The 21,369-nt window shown below is 36.5% G+C and overlaps 1 protein-coding gene across 1 annotated transcript in view; it reads right to left on the bottom strand.

The window, feature by feature from the left end:
- Window positions 1–18,537, bottom strand: part of GABRA1 (gamma-aminobutyric acid type A receptor subunit alpha1) — a 51,011-nt gene extending 32,474 nt beyond the window's left edge. The window contains exons 1-4 of the mRNA XM_090288540.1: window positions 18,260–18,537; window positions 15,897–15,988; window positions 12,436–12,548; window positions 491–558 (exon numbers count right to left, since the gene is read on the bottom strand). Of these exons, the coding sequence (XP_090144666.1) occupies window positions 491–558; window positions 12,436–12,548; window positions 15,897–15,973 (258 nt within the window). The 5' untranslated portion in view covers window positions 15,974–15,988; window positions 18,260–18,537. The remainder of the gene's footprint in view (window positions 1–490; window positions 559–12,435; window positions 12,549–15,896; window positions 15,989–18,259) is intronic.
- Window positions 18,538–21,369: the final 2,832 nt, after the last annotated feature.

The following is a 21,369-nucleotide window of genomic DNA, read 5'->3' as shown; positions in this document are numbered from 1 at the left end:
ACATTCTTGGTTATAATTTACTGAATGCCTTTTGCAATGAAGCTGAATATTTCCCACCAGTATATTTCAATTGTTTCTCTGTCTGAGTCTGGTCAAGTATTTCTTCATATTTTATGCTCATTTCCACTTTTTAGTCAAAAATAATTCAGAAATTACAATGTTTATGGCTATTCTATACTAATGATGGCTGTGCAGAAACCCAGCACCCTTGAATCAACATGTCAGATGGTAGATAACTCACACTATTTGGTTTCCAGAGCATAAGCCAAGGCAAAGCAATCATACCAGGAATGGAAGAAAGAAAACTGCAGTGATTGATAACCATAAATAGTCTCGGCCCAGGAAGTGTATTACATGTCATGCGCACAGAGAGACGCAAAGATTTAGGCAAGCTGTTCCAAGTTGTTTCCTAAACACTTAGCTTATATTTTTCCTTCAAAAGTAAATTTAGAAAATATTCCAAGAAAACCAAAAATGCAGTGTCACTTACCATATCATGGTCTGAAACGGGTCCGAAACTGGTGACGAAGATGTCAGTCTTCACTTCAGTTACACGCTCTGATGAAGCAGGAAATTGGGACAGTGACTGTCTATCAGCAGCCCTTATTAGATCGCACCACCACATCCTTACACCCAAATGGGAAATTTATTAGCTTTGATTAGCTATTTCTAAAATTGGTCCACTGTGTAGTCCTGATAATTTACTGCTTACACATGAAATTTCACAGTTAACATTTTTCAGTGGAGAACAGAGACTAAATATGCTACTTTGGGAAGCAGAAACTTCATGAAGAAGTCAGCTACTGCTTAATGAATTCTTCAAGAACAGACACACTTTCCTAACTGATACCAAAGCCATTTCACATTGTAGTAAGAATGTGTTAGCAAGTGGGCATGGTTTAAGCGTCAGTATTCTTACACAGCTCGCCATATCCTCTGAGTATTTAGGCTGCTCTTGGGAAGTATACACTGTACAGTAGCAAGCTTTATTAACTCTTTTTGGACTCAAGGGTATGTTTCATAAATAATTGCTTTCCATCACTAAATCATAACTGAATTACCCCAAATTACTCTGTGTAAAATTGACAAACCATGTAAGTATCTTCAATTTTGAGGATAAGAAGAACATATTATGGCAGAAAAAAGTTCATTTAGTAGATTCCACTTCAAGTTCAATATGATTTTATTTTATTGGTCTCTGAGGCATCTATATCAACCAATAAAACATGTTTATTATAGTTTGCTGACAACTCAATGCAGACATTTTCAAGGAACTATAGCCACTCACCCCCCCCTAAAAAAAATAGAAAAATGTTTCTTTCATAAAAGGAAACAGTTTGTTGAGAGGTGAGAATGAAAAAGATGACTTTGTGATTTTCAGCGTTAGCTCAGAAATAACATCCCAGTATATTTCATTTATCAGGACATTGTATCTCTGGCATAGGGCATTAAAGTGGTGATCCAATATATGCAATAATAAGGTCTTTTGAATATCAGTTTTATCCCTCAGCAATTCACTTGTAAACAGTTCCTGCTCTCAGAATAAATTTTTCTCAAGGAGGTCATGTTAAATAGTACATATAATGTATACTACAAAATATAAAATAATTTGGAGGTGGAGATAGGCCCTTCAGTAACCAATACAATATTTTTTTTGTTTGTTTTTGTTTGCTTTTGCAAATAATTTCATTGACTCCGGAATGCTTAAAGAACCCCTTGACATAAGAATAACTGGGGTTTACCCTTTAAAAACTTCAAAATTAAGGATATAGTTTGAGACAGAAAATAAAGGTGTATGTTTAGACCTCGTTTCCAACCTCAGTTGTAACATTCTGCAGCAACTCTGTAGCTTTAGAGAAACGAACAGCTGTCAGCAATGCGTCTTAGCTGTACTAACCATTTGCCTCTTACATGGGTTTCCGTGCTTACCCCTACCAGCAGTCATTTGTCTCCAAGGCTGACTTTCAGTCCTTGCAGATTATAAACTGTAAGACTCAATGGTGAACATCTTAAAAACCTGAGTGACATCTACAGAATGAAATTATATTCACTCTTAATTTTAGTATTTGTAGCAGGGATCTACCATTAAATGCATGCTTATTTGGGAAGTCTGTGAATCCCTGTCTGCACTTGGAAGTGTTTAGCAGTGTGGGACAGCTCTCCTGGACTCACGTTTTTTGAGTGCAGGGAGAGTAAAATGTCTGCACTTTAAGGTATTTCCCCGAGGTAGCTGGCTTTACAAAAATTGGCTTACCAGATGTTTTACGTGAAACCAGTCTGTTTTATCTAGCATGATAAAGTGTTCTGAGCAAGTGAGATACCCACTTGCCAAATATATGTGCTATTTCCGTCTGTTGTTTCTAGATTTCTAGTAGATCACTATGCTACGTAAGCAACAAATTATCAAGACCAAAAAGACTGTTTGTAAAGATTACTGTGCCACTCCAATAGAACATAAAATGGTTAAATGTACACACATTTTTTTTTCCCAGACATAATTGTTACTGTGTCATGTAGCGATTAGGCATGAATGGAAAGCACATCACATCAATGGCTGTGACCACATTTTCAAAGTTTCTTTCTTTATTCTTTTGTCTCTCCTTGCCCCTAAGTGTATTTACCATACTAGGTCATCATCTTCCAGTGTTCCGTATTATTTTCTCCTAGCCATCTCCCTCTGAGATTTCCCCGAACTCCCCATGGTAATATTCCAAGGCAGGGACCTGACCAGGAGCCCTCCCCTCACGACTCGCCCAGATAAGCTGCCCACCATGCACTGTAATCACACCAGTTTCCTTAAAGAGATTATGATTTTTGCTGTTTCTTCTCCTTCTCCTCTAAGCATATTCACAAACCCTAAAGCTTAAGGTAACAAAATCCCAAGTCCCCAAACTGAAGGTTGCCTGTGGAGATTGTAGTGACTGTTCAGCTCCAAAATGGAGGAGGCGATGGCATCAGAAGAGGAAGAAGCCCGCACAGTACCGTGAGACCTGTGCTAGAACCGGGGATAAGATAATTACAGAAGGATAACAACCACTTTCTGCACTTTCCACTCTGATGTATTTCCCACGCCGCACACTCAGGATTCTTTGATTTGTCATCAGCTGTTAGTGGGTGTCCCGTGGAACCGAAGGTTTCTAATACTGAAAAACTCGGCTTATTAGGTCAGCCTCTGGAAGATTAGTCTTACACGTTAGCTTGCAAATGTCTTAAGAAATCTCATTTTAAATAAATGTGGTCAACTTTGTTTACCCAAGTGTTTTCGCAAACTGCTTTGGTAATGCTACTCTAAAAAATTATAAAAGCTTCGGGGTGAACATGAGGTCAGTATAATACATTATGTTGTTTATTAAAAAGTAAAAATAAGATAAAAATATACCTTTGTAGTATTAGGTTTGGAAATTTCAGAAAAAATATGAAAAAGTTAACATTCCATAGAATACCACCATCCACATAAATCTACTTTTAATATCTTGATATATTCCATTATTTTTCCGATTCAAATACATACTTAATGATTATCCTCAAACCACACTCTCACTCAGTTGAGTCTAGTGTTCAGCAATCAAAACTGTGTCCTTCACTGTAGTTCACCAGGAATTCCCTGAGCGGCACATGAAGCAAAGTTTTAAGATAGCCGGAGGATTGTTGTGAATGAACTTCAGCCAAGTAGTAAACAGTGGTTTACTATTTTTGGTAAAGGAATGGTGGTGTGAAATCAAGACCTCTTCAGGTCCAGGTGCTTGGAAGAGGTGCTTGTATGTATGTATGTTCTTTGACTGAGATCTAGGAGAATGGTTGAAAAACATTTTTCCCCCAAATTCTGGGAGACTTTAGTTATTTCTTCATCTCCCCTCAGATGGAATATATTTATGTAAATTATTTATTATTTAAGGAACACTAGGACATTAGAATATCAAGCAACCACTCTAATGCCAGACTTTATTGACTTAGCACTAGACTCTAACATGTTATTGAAAATACCTAGGAAGCGCTCAGATTCTTTCTATGGATTCCATGAGGAAAACACAAGATATTTTTACGCTTCAGAATACTCTATTTAAGAGCATACACATGAATCAGGAATTTCTAATGAAGTTAAGCTGGAATGACTATGCACCTAGCCAAAGTTAAACTTGAATGAACCCCTTAGGTAACTAGGAAATTGTCTGAAAATGAAAATCATTTAAAATAATTTGGTTGGAAGACATGTTGAAAGAACAGATTAATCAGCAAATGTTTTTCAATAAAATATTCTCTTTACACTGCCCAATGTAAAAAAAATCAACAGAGTCTTTAAATGTATAAACGTGTTCAAGTTTTCAAGAGATAAACATTGGATAGTTATGTAAAATGGGATTATAATGATGATGAATGACTTCTTGCAGAGATCGGGGAATATCTTCAAATAGTTCATCAGTGTAAATGAAGTTTTTGATGATAAATAAAAGAATTAAAATCAGTCTGAACAATCACACCCTTCAAAGATATGTTTTATACATACAGACACATACACATACACATATATACACATTATATTATGTACTCTGTAACTGCCAGATAGCAGTAGGCCTGTTCTTACTGGGGATTTCTTACAGTGTTGATAACCTGCTGATAAGTATTGAAATAACAGATGTTTTGCAGTGATAATTCAAAAAGATGATTAGTGCTTGAGGCAGAAATGAGAAAAGCAGTAGAGTATAGTAAGGTAAGCACATTGGATTAGGAGTCAGAACCCTCAGATATTAACTGTGATTTTCTTGGAGAACAAGCTGCATGATTTTAGGTAGAATCCTTTAATCTCTCTGAGCCTATTTCCCTGCTTTTTCAGGAAGAAAGAATCCTTGCACAGTTGTCGGCATTGCATTGGAGGGAGAGGCAGATAACATTGTGATGCAAGAACACTCACTTTGGGATGCATTTGTTGGGCACTGGCACTGTTCTAGGTAACAGTAATACGTACATTGGTGGACAAAAGTGGAAAGGTTCTTGTTCTTCTGAGCATATCTCATGGTTTGTGGGAAAATATATATTTTAGGTAGATTAAAAACACAGATTAGATAAATAGATGGTAGATATACTGTTATGTACAAACACGTGCAAATTATACTAAGAAATTTCAGATTGGAATTCTCTGAAAGAACGTCTTTTGAAGAGATGACTTTTTTTACTGATAACCTTAAAGATGAGAAACTTCAGGAATCGGCAGATCCAGGGAAAAATGTTTTAAGGAGAAGAAAGAACAAGATTCAGGGTAAGTGTGTTATGTTTGAGAAACAGGAACTTTAATGTTTGGAGTCTGGTGTTGCTGATGATCATGGTACAAAAGGTGACACTCTAGTGGCAAGTAGGGCCACAGCTAAGTCTTTGTGCATTTCACTAAGCAGGTGACCTTCATTCTAATGCAAAGCAACAACAACAACAACAAACCTTTGGGTAATGAAGTGAAACTATGTCGCTTGCAGTTTAAGAAGGTAGCTAAGACTATGTGAATAAGGGATTGAAGAGCGTTTAAAAAAGGGAGGGGGTGTGGAGAGAGAATCAACAATGAAGAATTATAGGTGGTGTTTTATTAGAAACGCCTATCACAGCACCTAATTTAATATGGCGTTGGCTATATTTTCCCTGGAAATACTGTCTACTGGGGAACTCAGAGTAATATTCACTATGCCTAGTTCCATGGACTTGTAACTTATGAGGGAGGTTTACTTCCTGCTTGAAGCTACTGAGTAGTCTGTTACTTCACAGAGGCATTCACTTTATCGAGACTGAATGGACTAACATTAGCCATCATAATACATAGTACAGCTTTAAATTTCAGTTTGAAATGGATCTCTTTGCAAATTGAAAATACCTTGGTCTACCTATGGAAATATCAGTGTATGCTCCTGGATTGGGGCAGTGTTTCAGCTCCCTGCCAATCCTTCTCTAAGAACATTTCCTCCATCCTTTGTTTCCACCCCTTAATTCTGTACAACAGTTGACACCTTTCCCTACTTGATATGCAGTACTACTTAATTTTGTATGTGTTTAGCTACTATAGGTGTGGAGAGGGTAGAGACTCACATTTCAAGGTGTCTAAATAGTTCCTGATGCTTCATGGTTTTTGCATTTCAAGAACTCAGATGATAGCAGCAACTCCCAGGAAAAAAAGTAAATTTTATTATAGCAAACATTTATCTCAGTTCCACTGAGCAATTTCCTCCTGCCCTCCTTACACTATGGGCAGTTTCTCTTTTTAGAGAGGGCTAACCTTTAGAGAAGAGTATGACTGCTGTTGGAGGAATGGGTTTCCTCAGTCTGTGTCAGACTTGGTCAGTATGTATGACCTGCAGTCGCTTCGAGGTAAGATACTTCTTGTTCCCATTTTAGTTATGTGAGAATAATAATATAACAGAACAATCTTCAGGGCAGGTGGCATCCACTTAGGGCTTTGTCCTCTCTTAAGTGTTCCAAAGTGGCAGTGTCCGTGACTATTAATAATGAGATTCTCACCTCAAAAACACTCCAACATTATTTTTCAAATATAGAATTCAGATTTTATCTGAAAAAAGAATCATCTACAGAAAACATTTTTTAAATATTCAGCATTGTTTCTAGCAAAAAGATGGGGAATGGCAACTATATGAAAGGTCGAGAGTAACTGCATAGACAAAAATCGGCTATAGCCGTTTGCTAATCATCTGGCCTTTTTAAGGTGAGCGTAGTCTCAGTGGCTCCATTTTATCTTAGGAAAGTGTGGCCCTGAACTGGTAGATGATTTATACACACCAGGGAAAGAGGATAGTAGAAAGTTTCTACACATGCTAGAACATTCCTTTGGGTATTTGGTAGGATTCCTTAGGCGAGCTGACTTCATGCACTGCCTGGCAATGTTAGCCAGCAAAGGTTAAGAGGTGCTCTGTTCATTTTAACAATTCCTCTTGGGTTTCTGGTAACCACTTTTATGCTGAAATTCAGCTGAATTATAGAATGGCTAGGTAGACTCTTTCTGTGGAAATAGATTGCGTTATGCTAAACTCTGAGCATCTGCTACACACCTTGCATTAAAAAAGCACCAGATAAAACTACAGCAAATTCAAAAAGGGTTCCAGAGTAGAATTTCAAAAGATAACACTAAAGCCGTGATCTGGTAAAGTAAATACTACAACGATAACAACAAATATTGAATAAATCTAACTTTTTAAAATTTCATTTTTATATTTTCAGTATTTTAGAATCTTTTTATTGTTATCAAAAACTATTGCATTGTGACAGAAGTATCTTTTCTTCTAAAGTTTTGAAATTCCAGCTTTTTAATATAAGTACAAAATGTGTCTTTTAACTTTAGTTGAATGTGAATAAAAAGGTTGCCTCTAATCTCAGCATCACACAGGATACAAAAAATAATAAAAGATTACATGAATATCAGGTATCTTATATTCTGAGATAGAACAAAGTTGAATTAAAAAAAAAGTATTAAACTATACTGCTTTTTCTGTCCCCTGGCAATCTGAACTTCACAAAGTTACATACAATTTCACAAAAATCAATCCAGTTTTTCCCCAGAGGGTGCAGTGTCCCACCTTCACATATTTTGACGTAAAGATACATAAGCCAGGATCCTCAGCTAATTCCCCAGGGAGCCAATAGCACCTGGCCAGCTGCACGCATATTCTGCCTGGTCATCTTAGTTGGAGACATTTAAACCTTAAAGCTGAGATCTCTTGTAAGAACTGAGCTAAAGGAAGTCTGAAAGGTCTTATACAGGCATAAAAAAATCCAAAATTAGGAAAATAAGGAGAAAGTCTACTTTGAGGCGGAGATTGTTTGTTACATAACATGTTAGTGCTAAAATACCTAGAGAGAAAACTCCGGTTACACTCCAGTTTCAAATACTTATCTAACTGACACCTCCAATTAAGTAAAATGTAAAGAAAACAAAACCCCAAATCTGTAACACTTACAGGAAAAAGAGCAGCATATTAACCAAATAGCTATTACGGAGGGATAAAAGCAATCCATTCTTCTGTGTCGTGCTGCTTGGTTTTGAATAAGACCTATATTCCTCCCTACCTCTTCCCTTATGTCTACTTCTCTCACGCGTCTGGATTTGTCACCTGATGGCACACATCCATCTCTTTCCTTTGCCTTCTTTATCTATATGGTTTTATAATAACTTTTGAGAGGTATCCAGCATCCTATACATTATTTATTGTGATAAACTTAAGGCAGAATTTAGAAATTATAACAGTAGTTTTAGGAAAACCATTAGCAAGGAGGGAGAGTGTGAAAATTCTGTGATTCCTTTAAAATGTGACTCAACCAAGATCTCCCTTCTTTGGCACTCTCCTGATTAAGGTCCATTAAAAATGGGTTTTGCCCTAATCTGTTTGCCAGGGAGTGAAATAAAATTGCTTATAGAAGAAAGGTCTTTTGCAAACTACATGTGTGAGAATGAACTGTGGGTAAGAGGAAGATAATCCCTTAGCCTGGCGACATGTCCCAAACACTAAACTGTGTGTCATTAACCTGGCTCACCCTGGAATTTTGTCATATCATCAATAAAATGTAGCCTTATATAAATGGAGGGGGGAAAGGGAAGGCAAATGTGTCACTGGGAGAATGTTCCTTTCATTAAAAACCCAGGATCTTCCTTCTGAATTAAACCTTGGATCTGTGTTTATGGGTTGTTTTTGCTCCCCTCCTGGAGTTCAAGGGAGGCCACGGTGATGGTGGCTGGGCCACAGCCTGACAGGTGCCGTTCCCGGGGAGCATTATTTCATGGTTTAGGAAGTTGGAGAAAATTCACGTTTCTTGAGTTTATTACAGTCACAGTCAGTAGGAGAAACTTGGGAAAACGAATCTCAGATACGTTTAGTCTGGTCCTGATTTAAAATGAAAAGAGGAACCCTGATTCATCAGGGATCCTTCTCCTTCACCATTTCCTCATGTGGCCCTTCTCCACCTTCTCTAAGCCTCTCATTCTCTCTGTTCCCTCCTTTCCATACCCTCTTCTGCTCTCCTTTCTTCTCTAACCCTTTCTTCCTGGGCTGGACCTTCCCTCTGGCTTTTACCTCCTCCCTTTCTCCAGCCGTTGTCTTCTCCTACACTGACCATGCTTTAGGCAAGCTCCTTTCAAAAACATCCTTCAGCCCCCTGTTGCAGGAAAGAAGAAGACCTCCACACCTTCCCCTCAAAGAGAGAGATTTTAAAGGAGAACAAATCCCACAATTACTGACAATTTTTACTTGTATTTTCTGGCTAGTAATTATTTCACTTCAGTTCATTTAAAGGTTTCTCCATTGACTTTGTATGTAAGATATGAACAAAATTAACTTATTTTTCTCTTTGCATTCCTGAGTAGCGTATATTAAATTATTAGAGTTACACACATTCTGTTCCTTTTTATCTCTTCTATCTCAAACAAAACATCCCTTCCAGGATATCTCTTTTATATGTTACACATTTATTTCCATTTTCTCAGCATTGCTCTTGGCCCTGAAAAGGTAGCCTTTTTAAATACTGTTATAATATCTGCAAATTGATTTCTACATCTGGATACACTAAGTTACATATTTTGTTCCTTAGTTATTGGACTCTGGGTGTATATCTCCGAAGAGTGATGTTAAACCCCCAATGCAGTGTGGGATTCTAAAAAACAGGTCATGATGAATTTGCACATACAAGAGTTTTTACCTTAGTCTCAAGTCTCATTTTACCACATATTTATATTTTCCGAGGGCATTCAGAACAAAATATCTCTGCCTTCTGCACAGTGTTGTTATTTTTATAAAATCAGACTTTTGCCATATTAAATATAGTGGGCCCTTTTTTCTTTCAAGACTAGATTATCCTAGCTATGATTATAAATCCACTAAGAGGAAACTTTTACACCTTTATAAGCTGATGACAGGCTTTCAAGTATTTCCTCTGTGTAGCATATCCATCTGAAAGCAAATGGATAATTTTTTTTTTAAGTCCATGCTTTAAGTGGCGATCTACCGGAATGCATGTCATACTTAACCAACCAGAAATCTATGGTGAAGAAATGAAATTAAATAATTCTATAGAGAAATATATATTAGATCATTTCAGTTTATAGCATCCAGAAATAGTGGCGTTAACATTTTTCTCTAATTCTTCAACTGATTGTGTTTTTAAAAAATCTACAACCTATATTTAATATTTTAAAGGGTAGTTTTCAAAAGACAGACATTCGTAAAATGTACTTAAAATTTTTGATGACTCTGAAGATACATGTAATAAGCATATGCCATTACATTCCTTAAGGCTAAAAAATGCACTCCAAAAATTGCATAATTTAAGTTAGTCATTATTGAAGTATTTTCCAAAATCTCATATCCATCAGCTTGAATTGCAATACAATACATGACTATACATAAAATAGAAAGAGAGGAAAATATTTGAGCTTTTTAATTTTTTAATGTTTATTATATCCTTAAAAATCACTGTTTATAGGAATCATAAATATCAAAAAAGTTTTTTTAGCAAAGATTAGAGGCCCTTCATTTCTTTCAATATTCCCAAGTTCTTGAATTCGCTGTTGCTATAGCGTATTTTATCCACTTCAATTAAAGAGAATATATCTTGACTATATGTGGTCAGCTATCTGTTTCTGTTCTTTAAATACATGTTTTTTTTGGTGTGTTATTTTTGGAGATTAAATAGATACTAAAAGTAAATTCTACCAAAATAGTAATGCTGCATTATAAAATATAGTTATCTGTGCTAATAGAAGGGTGTGAGTGTGTGAATGTAAAATTCTTTAACAAACTAAAAATGTTGCACAGAGCTTAGAAAGAATACCCATATTCACATGCAAAAGTATTAAATGGGATTTATTGAACTAGGATACAGACAAAGTTTTCTAGATGTGTTATAAAATTCTGATTTTGTAAGGATTGCTATCACAGAGCCGGAAGGAGAGTCAGAACTCAGGTGTTTGCCCATCAGCATGTTAGCAAGTCTTGCTTTCAGAAAGTTATATCACTGTCCTGACTGTCCATTTCTTTGGGTACCCCCCATCCCCATCCTCAGTCTTTCTAATTTATTTCAGATTTTATGAATCAGGAACAGTTTTCCTGGAACCAGTTCAGATGCTTAGATACACACAGATACTATATTAGTGCATCGTATATACCATTATGCACACCATTTTGTGACCCATACATTTTGTTCCTGAAGATTTTTTTTTAAGAATGTAGTAAAGGAACGCTAGGTGGAATATAAAACCCCAAGGAATTTGTATAGTGTGTGCTAGAATGAATGTTTGAAATTGGTAAGAAAAGACACCTGGGTAAGACCTTAGACATACATTTGACTTGTGTCTGTGACAAAGCAGTTTCCCTTCAATCTCTGAGACACTAATGGCATTTGACAGCTTCAAAACAGACCCATGATCCACATCCAGGTGATGACACTACCCAAAGTATTTTTAAACATAACTCTAAATCCATGCTACCATTCAGTTTTAAAATCAAATTTTGAATTCTTAAGCTTATTGTTTGCATATTTTTGCTGTCTAAAGAAGAGATGACTTTCTTAATATTGCCATTTAATTGTAATTTAAATATTATGCAGTAGTTTCTACAAATTCTTTGGAGAAGGTGCGGCATCAGTTATAGTTGGGAATCCTGGATTCTAACTTTTGTTTCCTGTGTGACTTTGAATGTTGATTTATTTCCTTGCTTCATTTGTTTTACTCTGAGATCAATATTTTGTTTTGGCTTCATTGGTCTTTGTTTAACTAAATAAGATGGGTTGATCATCTTATTCAAGGGTTATTCAAGTGTAATGTCTAGCACTATTTACTTTGATTATGATAAATATTGAATTATTAAGTGCTATTTTCTTCCTAAGCAAATATTTATTAGTATAAGCAATTAATTATAATTGGCTTAATGAAAATTTATTAGTATAACCAATTAAGCATAACAATATGAAGAAAAATACATTTTTACTTCAGAAAATGAGTTTAAGTTTGAATGCATGCTTTATAAAGAAATGCTACTATGTATCTTATACACCTTTCATCTCAGAGGTGATAGTAATCCAATGCAAAATAGTAGATCAATAAGTAATATTCTAAAATGAACATTTAGAGCAATAGATTCAGAGATATTCTACTTGAATTCAGTAGATGCACCCTTTAGGCTGGAAGAAAGATTATCATCCCCATGTTTTCCCCTGTCAGGTAAAAGTAGCGTATCTTTCAAGGTATTATAATTTTGTATTTGCCTTTTACTGCATAAGGCTGTGTACATGGAGCTACCATGTAAATTCAATTAATATTGATCGTCTATCAAAAAATAGGATTAGTCATTTAACTACATGCTGCCAATTCTGTTACTTTACCACTTAGACAGTAAGCCAAGCTTGAAGAGTAAGGGTTTAATATTGTTCTCTAAAATAAAAAACAGCAATGTGACCCACCTCCCAGTCCTGGTCTCAGGCGGTTGTCATAGCCGTCCAGGAGCCGGTCCAAAATCCTGGTGAAGACAGTGGTGTTGTCCTTAAGTTCATCTTGCAGTGAGGGCTGTCCGTAACTGAAAAAAGCATAAAGGGAGGGCATGCCTAAATGATATGTTTCCATTAAAGCCTTTTCCCAAATAAAGCCTTCCCCGGATGCTTCTCCCTTCCTAATATTGAATCTTAATTTGAAAACTCCTTCTGATAAAGTAAAGAAATACGTCATATCTTAATTCCTACTATTTTCTCATACTTGTTGTGGGTGATAAGTTCTTTATTCTAATATTTCCAACTAGGGAAGGAAAATTACGAGGAACCGTCTCTTCACATTCATAATTCTCAGCGTGTAGACAATGCTCTAATGAATCTTTTCCGGGCGAGCTAGAATGTTAATGCATGCTAGAAAAAAAGTCTGGGAGACTTCTCCCTCCACTCCCAAAATAAAAATATATATATTGATGAACTACCAAAATAATTAATAGTTTGATTTTCATTTAATTTAACATATAGCATAAGTCTAAGATTTTACCTCCTAACATCCCTTTCTTTATCTACTTCAAATTCATATATATGTGTGTTTCGCTTTTTTGATATTCAGGATATTAAGATGAGAAAAATAGATAAAACTTGTTTCTTAGTATAATTATATTTTTACGTGAGTGAGCCATTTCATTTCATCTTAAGATTTATGAACCTATTTTGATAATTTTTTAAATTTGTTTATTCAAACCTCTAATTAATTAAATTTATGACATTTCTTGTCTTAGAAGTAAAAAATCCCTTGAAAAAAGATATGGTCCAGCATCCTTAACTTATGGTTTACTAAACTGTCGTGCAGGACCAGCGTTAAGACAGCGCAGCTGCTTGCGAGCAGAGCTTGAACTGGAACCCAGTTTTCTTCAAATTGTAGTCTAAAGCTTTACTTCTGTTCTTCTATACCGGAGCAATCATTTCTACCTAAATATTTATAGTTGCAGGTGTAGTTATTGTAGTTATTATTCTTTTCAATTATTAATCTTTGAGTTTCAACCATATAGTGACTGCAGTTCAAATATTGTGTATTTCTTACATCAATCACATTATTATCTGTGCTCCTTGAATCATATTTTATGTAATGATTAGGATGACACCTCAAAATCCTGTGAGAGAAGAGACTTCTATTTTAGGATGGATCACACTCACTGTTATATTTCAGTGATAGCTCTGACCTTGAGTAAAAGAATGTGAATTAGAGTATAAACTAAGAAACTGCTACAAAAATATCACTTTCATACTTTCTATTTAATATGCTTTGGCTCCACTCTTGTGTGTTTATATTATTGATCAATCTAAGAAAAATAGTAACATATGAAACCAGAATTCACTTATTTTATAGGTGCAAGATATATAACCAAAGTATCATTTTAAAATCAAATGCTATTATTTAGGTAATTAATTTTATATCAGCAAAATGTAATGACCTTTACTTTCTGGTAAATTTTAATTTGATAAAGTTATTATAACAAAGCTATTAATGATATTCAATATATGAAATATACCTCTATTAAACAATTTTTCATTCGCCTAAGGTCAGCATCAATATCGTGCAGATTGAGGGTTTACTCTCCTTTGGCAAAATTAAACATTTTACTAGTTTTGGAAATCAGATTTCCAGTGAGCTCTGTGTCTTCCAGAATGTCTCATTAGTAAATGACAGCAGTAATGCAAAAAATAGTTTTCTGAGTGCAATTATTTACAAAAACTCTGTCATCAAACCAACTGCCATGCCTGCATCTTTCAAGGATGTTGGAAGGTCATCTTGATAAAGACAGAAACGTTAGCACACCTTAAGTTGTGAGCAGGGCCAGATGAAGTAGTTTGCAGAAGAGAGCAATGAAGTAAGGGGGAGGGAGATGGGATGGGTGGCATGACAGAGCACAACCAGGTTCTTAAGAGGATTCTTAGAATACAGAATTTTCTGTTACTTCTACCTGTATTCCCTTTGTTTTTCACAGTGTATTCAAATTCAGGAAATGCTTTCCCCCGTAGTTTTATCCTATAAGTATTGTTTTCATCATTTTTTTTCCATTGGAATACAAATGCCAAAAGATATATATCCCCCTACTCCCAGAAAACCAGTTCTGCTGTCCAAGTTGGAATAGTAATTCTTTTTAAAATGTGATTTTATAATCAGGTATTCTTTATCTTTACTTCTAATTTACTGGGTCCAATTGTAATTGTCAGAGAATAGCCTTGGGATAAAAGGTACTTATTTGCCATTAAACACTCATGCCAGTGTAATGTTTCTTAAACTAAATATATAATTGGAAGAGAAATGTCAGTTACAGTACCTGATTTTTATTCCATGTGAACCTCTGTATAATAAAACACTGTGCACTACCTCCATCTACAGGTCATTATAGTAGTAACACTTCAGATAATTTTTCAAAAGCAGTGAAGAACATCTAACTCCTCAGATTAAGAGCATAAGGCAATAACATATTTCCTGTTCATCTGGCAGTTATTATTTACCACACACAGGGACACAAAATAAAAACAGCTTCTTCATTTTAAAAATCCCCCTAAATTCATATTTCCCCAAACTTTTCTATCTCTCTGCCTTACTCACAGGGTTCACTTTCCATTACATTTTGAAGAACCTTAGATTTTTATATGTCCAAGACTCTCTTATGGGCCACAGGAGTAGAGTACTCAAGAAATATAAAAGCAGATAAAGAAGAATCTGAAATATTTGGTCATTTATATCATTGCTACTATAGTATCTTATATGCTTGATCGGGTCATTAGCAAATATTTTGAATATGGTTAAGCATATTATTAAATTTTTCTCATAACTTGTCTCCATAATAATGCTTAAATTAAGATGTTCAGTTTTATCTAATCTTCTTAAATATACTTTTGTTATATTTTACCTCTACTGGTTACATAAATAATGTTTTCAAAATGTAATATGTACATGCTTTTAATACGGACTTATGACTTTCAAATTACAAATACTAATTTAAACTTCACTTTCATATAGTCACAAGTTTTTCTATGACTTTGCAACTGGCTAAAAATTTTCTTGTTGAAAAATCAGCTCACATAGTATCCAGACATTAACTGGGGTAACTTTTCCATGAATTGGGAAACTGCAGGTTTTATTCAGTGACAACTCCACAGTGAAAAAAAGTTCAATTTAAGACGTAAATGTTGAATTAATACATTCCTCACTAAAGGCGTGTTAAGTGTATTCTAACTAACATACAAATAAGATGATTATTTTTTCCTACTGCTCTTTATTCTTAGCTGGGATTTTTATAGGAGTTAAGTTTTTAAAATTCCCTTAGTCATGAATTCATCCACGGGCAATTTTCTTCCCCCTGAAAGAATAAATGAAAAGTTACAGAAATTCTCATGCAGATTGAAAATAAAAGTGTCCCCACCTTCTTCCAGTCAGTGTGCTCAGAAGGAGGGCCCAGGCCCAGACAGAGTCAGGGAGACCCAGGCTTTGCTTCTTCATCGTGGGCTTGTGCAGCTGAAAAGTAGAACAAGTAGAGATCAATGCCTCGTATAAGAAACATCAGGTTATAACCACTAGGGCTGACTGAGGCAGTTCAGATGAACGCTTTGGAGTCAGGAAATGACCTCACTGGGATATGACACCTCATTGGAAGCAATGGAAACCTGGACCGTCCGCTCTCCACTTTCCCATCTATAACTCCATTCAGAAATATATCAGTATCTTAATTTCTACTGTAAAAGAATACAAGGTGACAATATTGCTCAACATAAAACCCGTGTTTTTTTCCTCTCTCTAGGTGTTATATTTCCAATATGGTCTGCATTACTTTCTTCTTATTTTTTTATCATCTGAAAAATTTGACCTTTCTGGTTTGAGTTCCCGCACCTAAACTGTGCATCGAAATTTTTAAGCTGGTGTCTGTCACAGAGAGGGCATGTTTCGGGGCTGGAGTAGGATAGGTTAATATGCTCTGATGACTGAATTCATCTTAGCATTCTGAATGTGGCTTGATTTCAGAAGCAACTGTACTTATCTTTTTTTAAAAAAACATAGGAAACACACTGTTGAATGTCAAAGTCGTGCTTACGTTTTTTGCCTGTGATTGCCTTGTTAAATATGTTCACTAATGCTTCTGTCAGGCTAAAGAACACTTTATAGTCAAGCCATGTGCTGATCTCTTTCACACATACATACCACACATCAATGCACACAAACATGCCCACAACATATCTTTTAAGCCCTCTCAAATTCTGCCAGGTTGCTGCTAGGAAATGTTTCATCTCAAACAGATGGAAGCTGAGTGCTTTGCTTTGCATAAATAAGGGACTCTTTTTTTTTTTTTTTCCCCTCTTAGGTAAAGTATAATCAATCACCATCTGATTGTTGAAATTAGACTTGGTAGTGAGATGCTTGAGAAATGGAGTACGGAAAGCTTAGAGAATTTTTAAAAATTATAATCTATTTGTAGAGTCAAGTTTTAAAAACCTGTGTACTACCCGGTTAAAGAGCAGATATGGTAGCACTTTATTTAATGTGCTATAATTTATTCAAGTCATAATATGAGATACGTTCAAGGTATTTGTTAGCAGTTTCCTAAATCTATAGCAAGTCTTTTAAAGCATATTTTTAATTAAACACTCTGTAGTTTAATGCGGTGTGCTTTTAAATACACTTACACAAATGCTTTCCACACTCTCTGGGATCATTTATATCAGTAAAAACCATTACAAACAGGCATGTAAGCAATGAAACATAATGTGTTTAGAGTGAAATGATCTAGAGATAAGAACTGTGAGCTTCATAGTCTTTACTTAATTTAGTGTCTGGCTCTGACACAGATGAGTTGCACATGACAGGAAATATTAGATAAATAATATTATGTTAAAATACAGCATCTAAATTGCACGATTATAATTCACCCTTTTTTAAATCTTTGACATCTGCTATATGAAGGAAAAGCAATTTATCTTATTGTATTAATATTTGTTGGTTTTTATTTTAAAAAGATAATTCCTGAAAGGGAAAATGAAACAAAATCAAACACAACCCCAAGGCCAGGTACCGTAGCTTTTAGTCCTTTTCTGACATTTTAAAAAGAGAAAAACAAGCCTATCATGGCACTTAAGTTGTTGAGTGAGAAAGTTTCTTGCAAATACAAACATAATAGTTTAAAAGAAACGCTAAGCCTCCTCCTTATCCCTTTCCACCTTCAACCTGCCCCCCGCCAAACACTCCAAAATCCCGTATCCCATGCCACCAGGATCAGATGATGAGTGGAGTTTTTGGTGTTCAGAATAGGAGAGACCCCTACACCAGAGGGCATTTCAGCAGCAGCCACTGAGAAGGAGAGCAGAGGCATTTCTGCATCCAGAATGAGAGCATGCCTTCCCCGGGATGAAACAGTGACAGGTTTTCTGACCCAGTGCTCTTTAACTTTACACTGTGCCCACCAACGCCCCTCCCCACCGCATACCAGCTCCCTCTTTGGAAAAAAAAAGAAAGAAAGAAAAGAACAACAACAGGTCACCACCCACCCCGTGGAATAAATTCAAATCTGTTTTAAAAAGGGAAAGAAACGAAGAGAGACAAAGTAGAAAAATAATGCTCCTATATCGCTGCGGTTCTCAGCCTGAAAGAAAAACATTCGTTGTCTCTACCTGCTATGGGATCAGGCTCTTGTCCTGTTCCCTCTTTCTCCTCTTTCTATGTAGCATGCCAGTCTCTCCGGCTCGGAAAAGCCACCCTCAGAAAGCTCCGTGCCTTGCGGTCTGAAGCCGCACTTACCTCGGGCCCCTGTGACCACAGGATCGCTCCAGACCCGGGAAAAGTCTGCGAGAGAAGATCGTGGAGAGCCTGGAGCCAGCACGAGTCCGCGAGTCCGGGCGCAGCGAGCGAGGGGCGCCTCGCCCTGCCTCTCACTCACTCGGTCTGAGCCATCATGGACTCTGCGTGCTCCTTTGCTGAGGATTTCACACCCAAATTTGCTTCCCAATATCCAATCTGCAGCTATACAACAAAAGATTTCTCTTTACCAAGACAGTAGTAATACGTCCCAGGGCAAACCGGATGTGAAATAGGCGGTGACTTCATGCCAGAGAGATTTTATTTTAGAAAGGAAGGTGGTACCAGCCTCTGAATCTGGAGACCAATCCGCCCATTTTTTATATGCAGCACAATTTAACTTGCAGCGCTCTGGCCCTAATCCCCTTCTCTCTAGCTGCAGACCCAAATCCTTCCACAGTCTGCCGCCAGCTTTTCCTTTCTGAGGGGAGCACGAAACGGGGAGGGCAGGGGAAGAGACCGAGGACCAACACTCGTAATTTTTTCACACTTTCCATTTAGGAGCACGCTATTTTTAAGGTGTGCCCATTAAAAATAAGGCTAGCTATTCCGCCTCCTATCAAACATCGAGCCGCTGCATGCAAATGAATGAACACAGGCTGTGGAGCAGGGAGCTGCACGCTCACACATGTGGAGAGCGCACTCCCCTCTCGTCTGTCTCCCTCACTCGCACTCCCACACGCAGGTCCGAGTCCCCGCGCCTTGCACAGTCACGGGTGATGAGGAATGGCAGAGAAGAGTTCTGGCCGGGAGGGAATTGCCTACCGGGTTTGGAGAGTCCTTCGCACTTGCACAGGTTGTGAGCGCTTTCCACCGCACCTTAGTCTGTAGCTTCGAGAACAGGAAGAACGCGCTCCAAACCCGGTTTGGAACCTTTGGATGCAAGTGTTATCTCTGTTTATGTTATGACGGAGAAAACGCAGGCTCTTTAAATGTGCGCTGTGCTGGGTTCCTAGGGCGCAGTTCATGTTTAACTTTAAATAAATCGCCCAAATCATTTCTAGGTTTGAGAGTCATATATCCATTTCCGGAATCATTCCTTTGCCTCAACCCCATCTTTCTCTGGATTAGGAACATGGGAGAGGGGGAGGAGAGATGAACAAAAAGATTTTTAGAAGTCAGGACCAAACCCTCTTCTGCTTTTTACCTCTGCCCTCTTGTGCCCTCTTCTGTTACTCTCCCTGGTGACTCTCCACCCACGAATAATTACACATTTAGGGAAGGAGGATGTATTTCAATATCACTCAACTAAATTTCCAAAGACTCAGGGACGACTGTAGTTCTCTCTTTGGGTTTTGTGAATGGGTGTTTGTAGCCCAGAGGAGATGGGTGCTGTCTGTGTTCCTTGGATCGCTTACTGAAATGACCTAAAGCACTGGGAGCTGTTCCTTCAGCACTTTCACCGGGACTAGGTAGGAGGAGCTGTACAGATGGGATGTCTCCAAGTCACGCGTCTGGTAAATAAGGTCCAAACTTCTGCCTTTGGTGAGCTCCCTGACCATTTTTCACAAGAGGATTTATGGCAGAGGAGTTGTGTCTGATAGGGCGGAGCTTGGCTAAGCAAAGGAAAAACCTCAATGGCCAGTCCATACCACACATAGGTTTCGATCCTACAAGTGTTCCTTGACCTTGTGCTGTAATGCAGTCATCTTACATGATTACAACTTAAGACAGGTGATTGAAATGATAAGGAATATAACACTGAAAACCACCTTCACAGTTGGGTTTGGTTATATTCAGAGTTTTGAAAGGGAAGTAGTATTGGGAAATTATTTCAGAAATAAATCTTCAAGGAAAGGGAGTTTGAAGACCAACTTAGGATACCCCTCCCTTTTTCTGGGCAGGAGTTGCCAACTTTTTTCAGACTCAACAAATTTAATGCATCCTTAAAGATATCCATCAAGGAAACATCTTAGCTTCCCTTTGTGACATGACCCAATTTTTATTTATATGCCTACACATTAATTCAGTTATGTATTGAGTAGTTCTGAGAATAAAACTCATTTTAATAAGGTCTTAAACCCTAGGTTAACAATTAGAAAACAGTTGTTTTCTTGCCTGGCAAGATATATAATGCAATTCCATAGTTTTGTTTCAATTCAGCAAAGACTGATAGTTCTAAAAATGTGATCTTTTAGTCTATTTTATTCCCTTGATTGAATTATCACAACTTCTTTTACTCTCCTCCACAAATTGAGAACAACTTTATCTGCTGTACCTAATGAATACAACCATCTCATTCTACTGATTGTTTTTTTGAGCACAGTCACTGAAACTTTATCATTTGAACAGTAATCTCCGAGAACAAATCCAATCATATTTTGCTTCAGACCTAAAAAGTCATGTAACTACCCAACAGTAATCAATTGCATAGTATTTCCCTACATTTTAAACAAATATTTATAAATAACTATTAGATATATCTTAAAACTATAGCATACCTATGGAAATGAAATATCCATACTATGATTTTCTGCTTCAAATATTCTCACAGGATGGTTTTTACTAGATGACATATGTATAATTTGTTTTGGGATATGTATATGCTTTTAGTAAATAAATTTAATAACTTGTGGGAATTTAAAATATTGGTTATTTGACCATTCCAAAAACAGCAATTGCAAGTATAAATTATATTGTGTTTAGCTAAGGTATTATTAACATATGCACATAACACCAAAGAATAATATATAAGAAATTAATGGCAAGGAAATAATTTACTTTATATTGTCTTGTTAACTGAATCTTTTAGATAATTGTTGTTGTTATTATTATTTTTTTACTCTGGAGAATAAATCTCTTCAAAGTATGTGTGAATCTGATTGAATTTTTGAAATAATAATAACCACAATGTTTAATATTCATATTTACTTGGTGCCAAGTAATGTGCTAATCAGTTTGAATAAATTATGCAATTTAATTCTCAAAACATCAATGTGAGGGTTAGTCTTAATATCCTCATTTGACTGATTATTCAATAAATTACGAATTAGAGAGACTTTCCCAAGGCCACACAGTTAGTGAGTGTTCATGTTGGAATGCAAACACGGATC

Source organism: Furipterus horrens, unplaced genomic scaffold, assembly GCF_987537825.1.
Source record: "Furipterus horrens unplaced genomic scaffold, mFurHor1.1.pri manual_scaffold_10, whole genome shotgun sequence".
Lineage (NCBI taxonomy): Eukaryota > Metazoa > Chordata > Mammalia > Chiroptera > Furipteridae > Furipterus > Furipterus horrens.
This window is presented reverse-complemented; position numbering and strand designations above follow the sequence as displayed.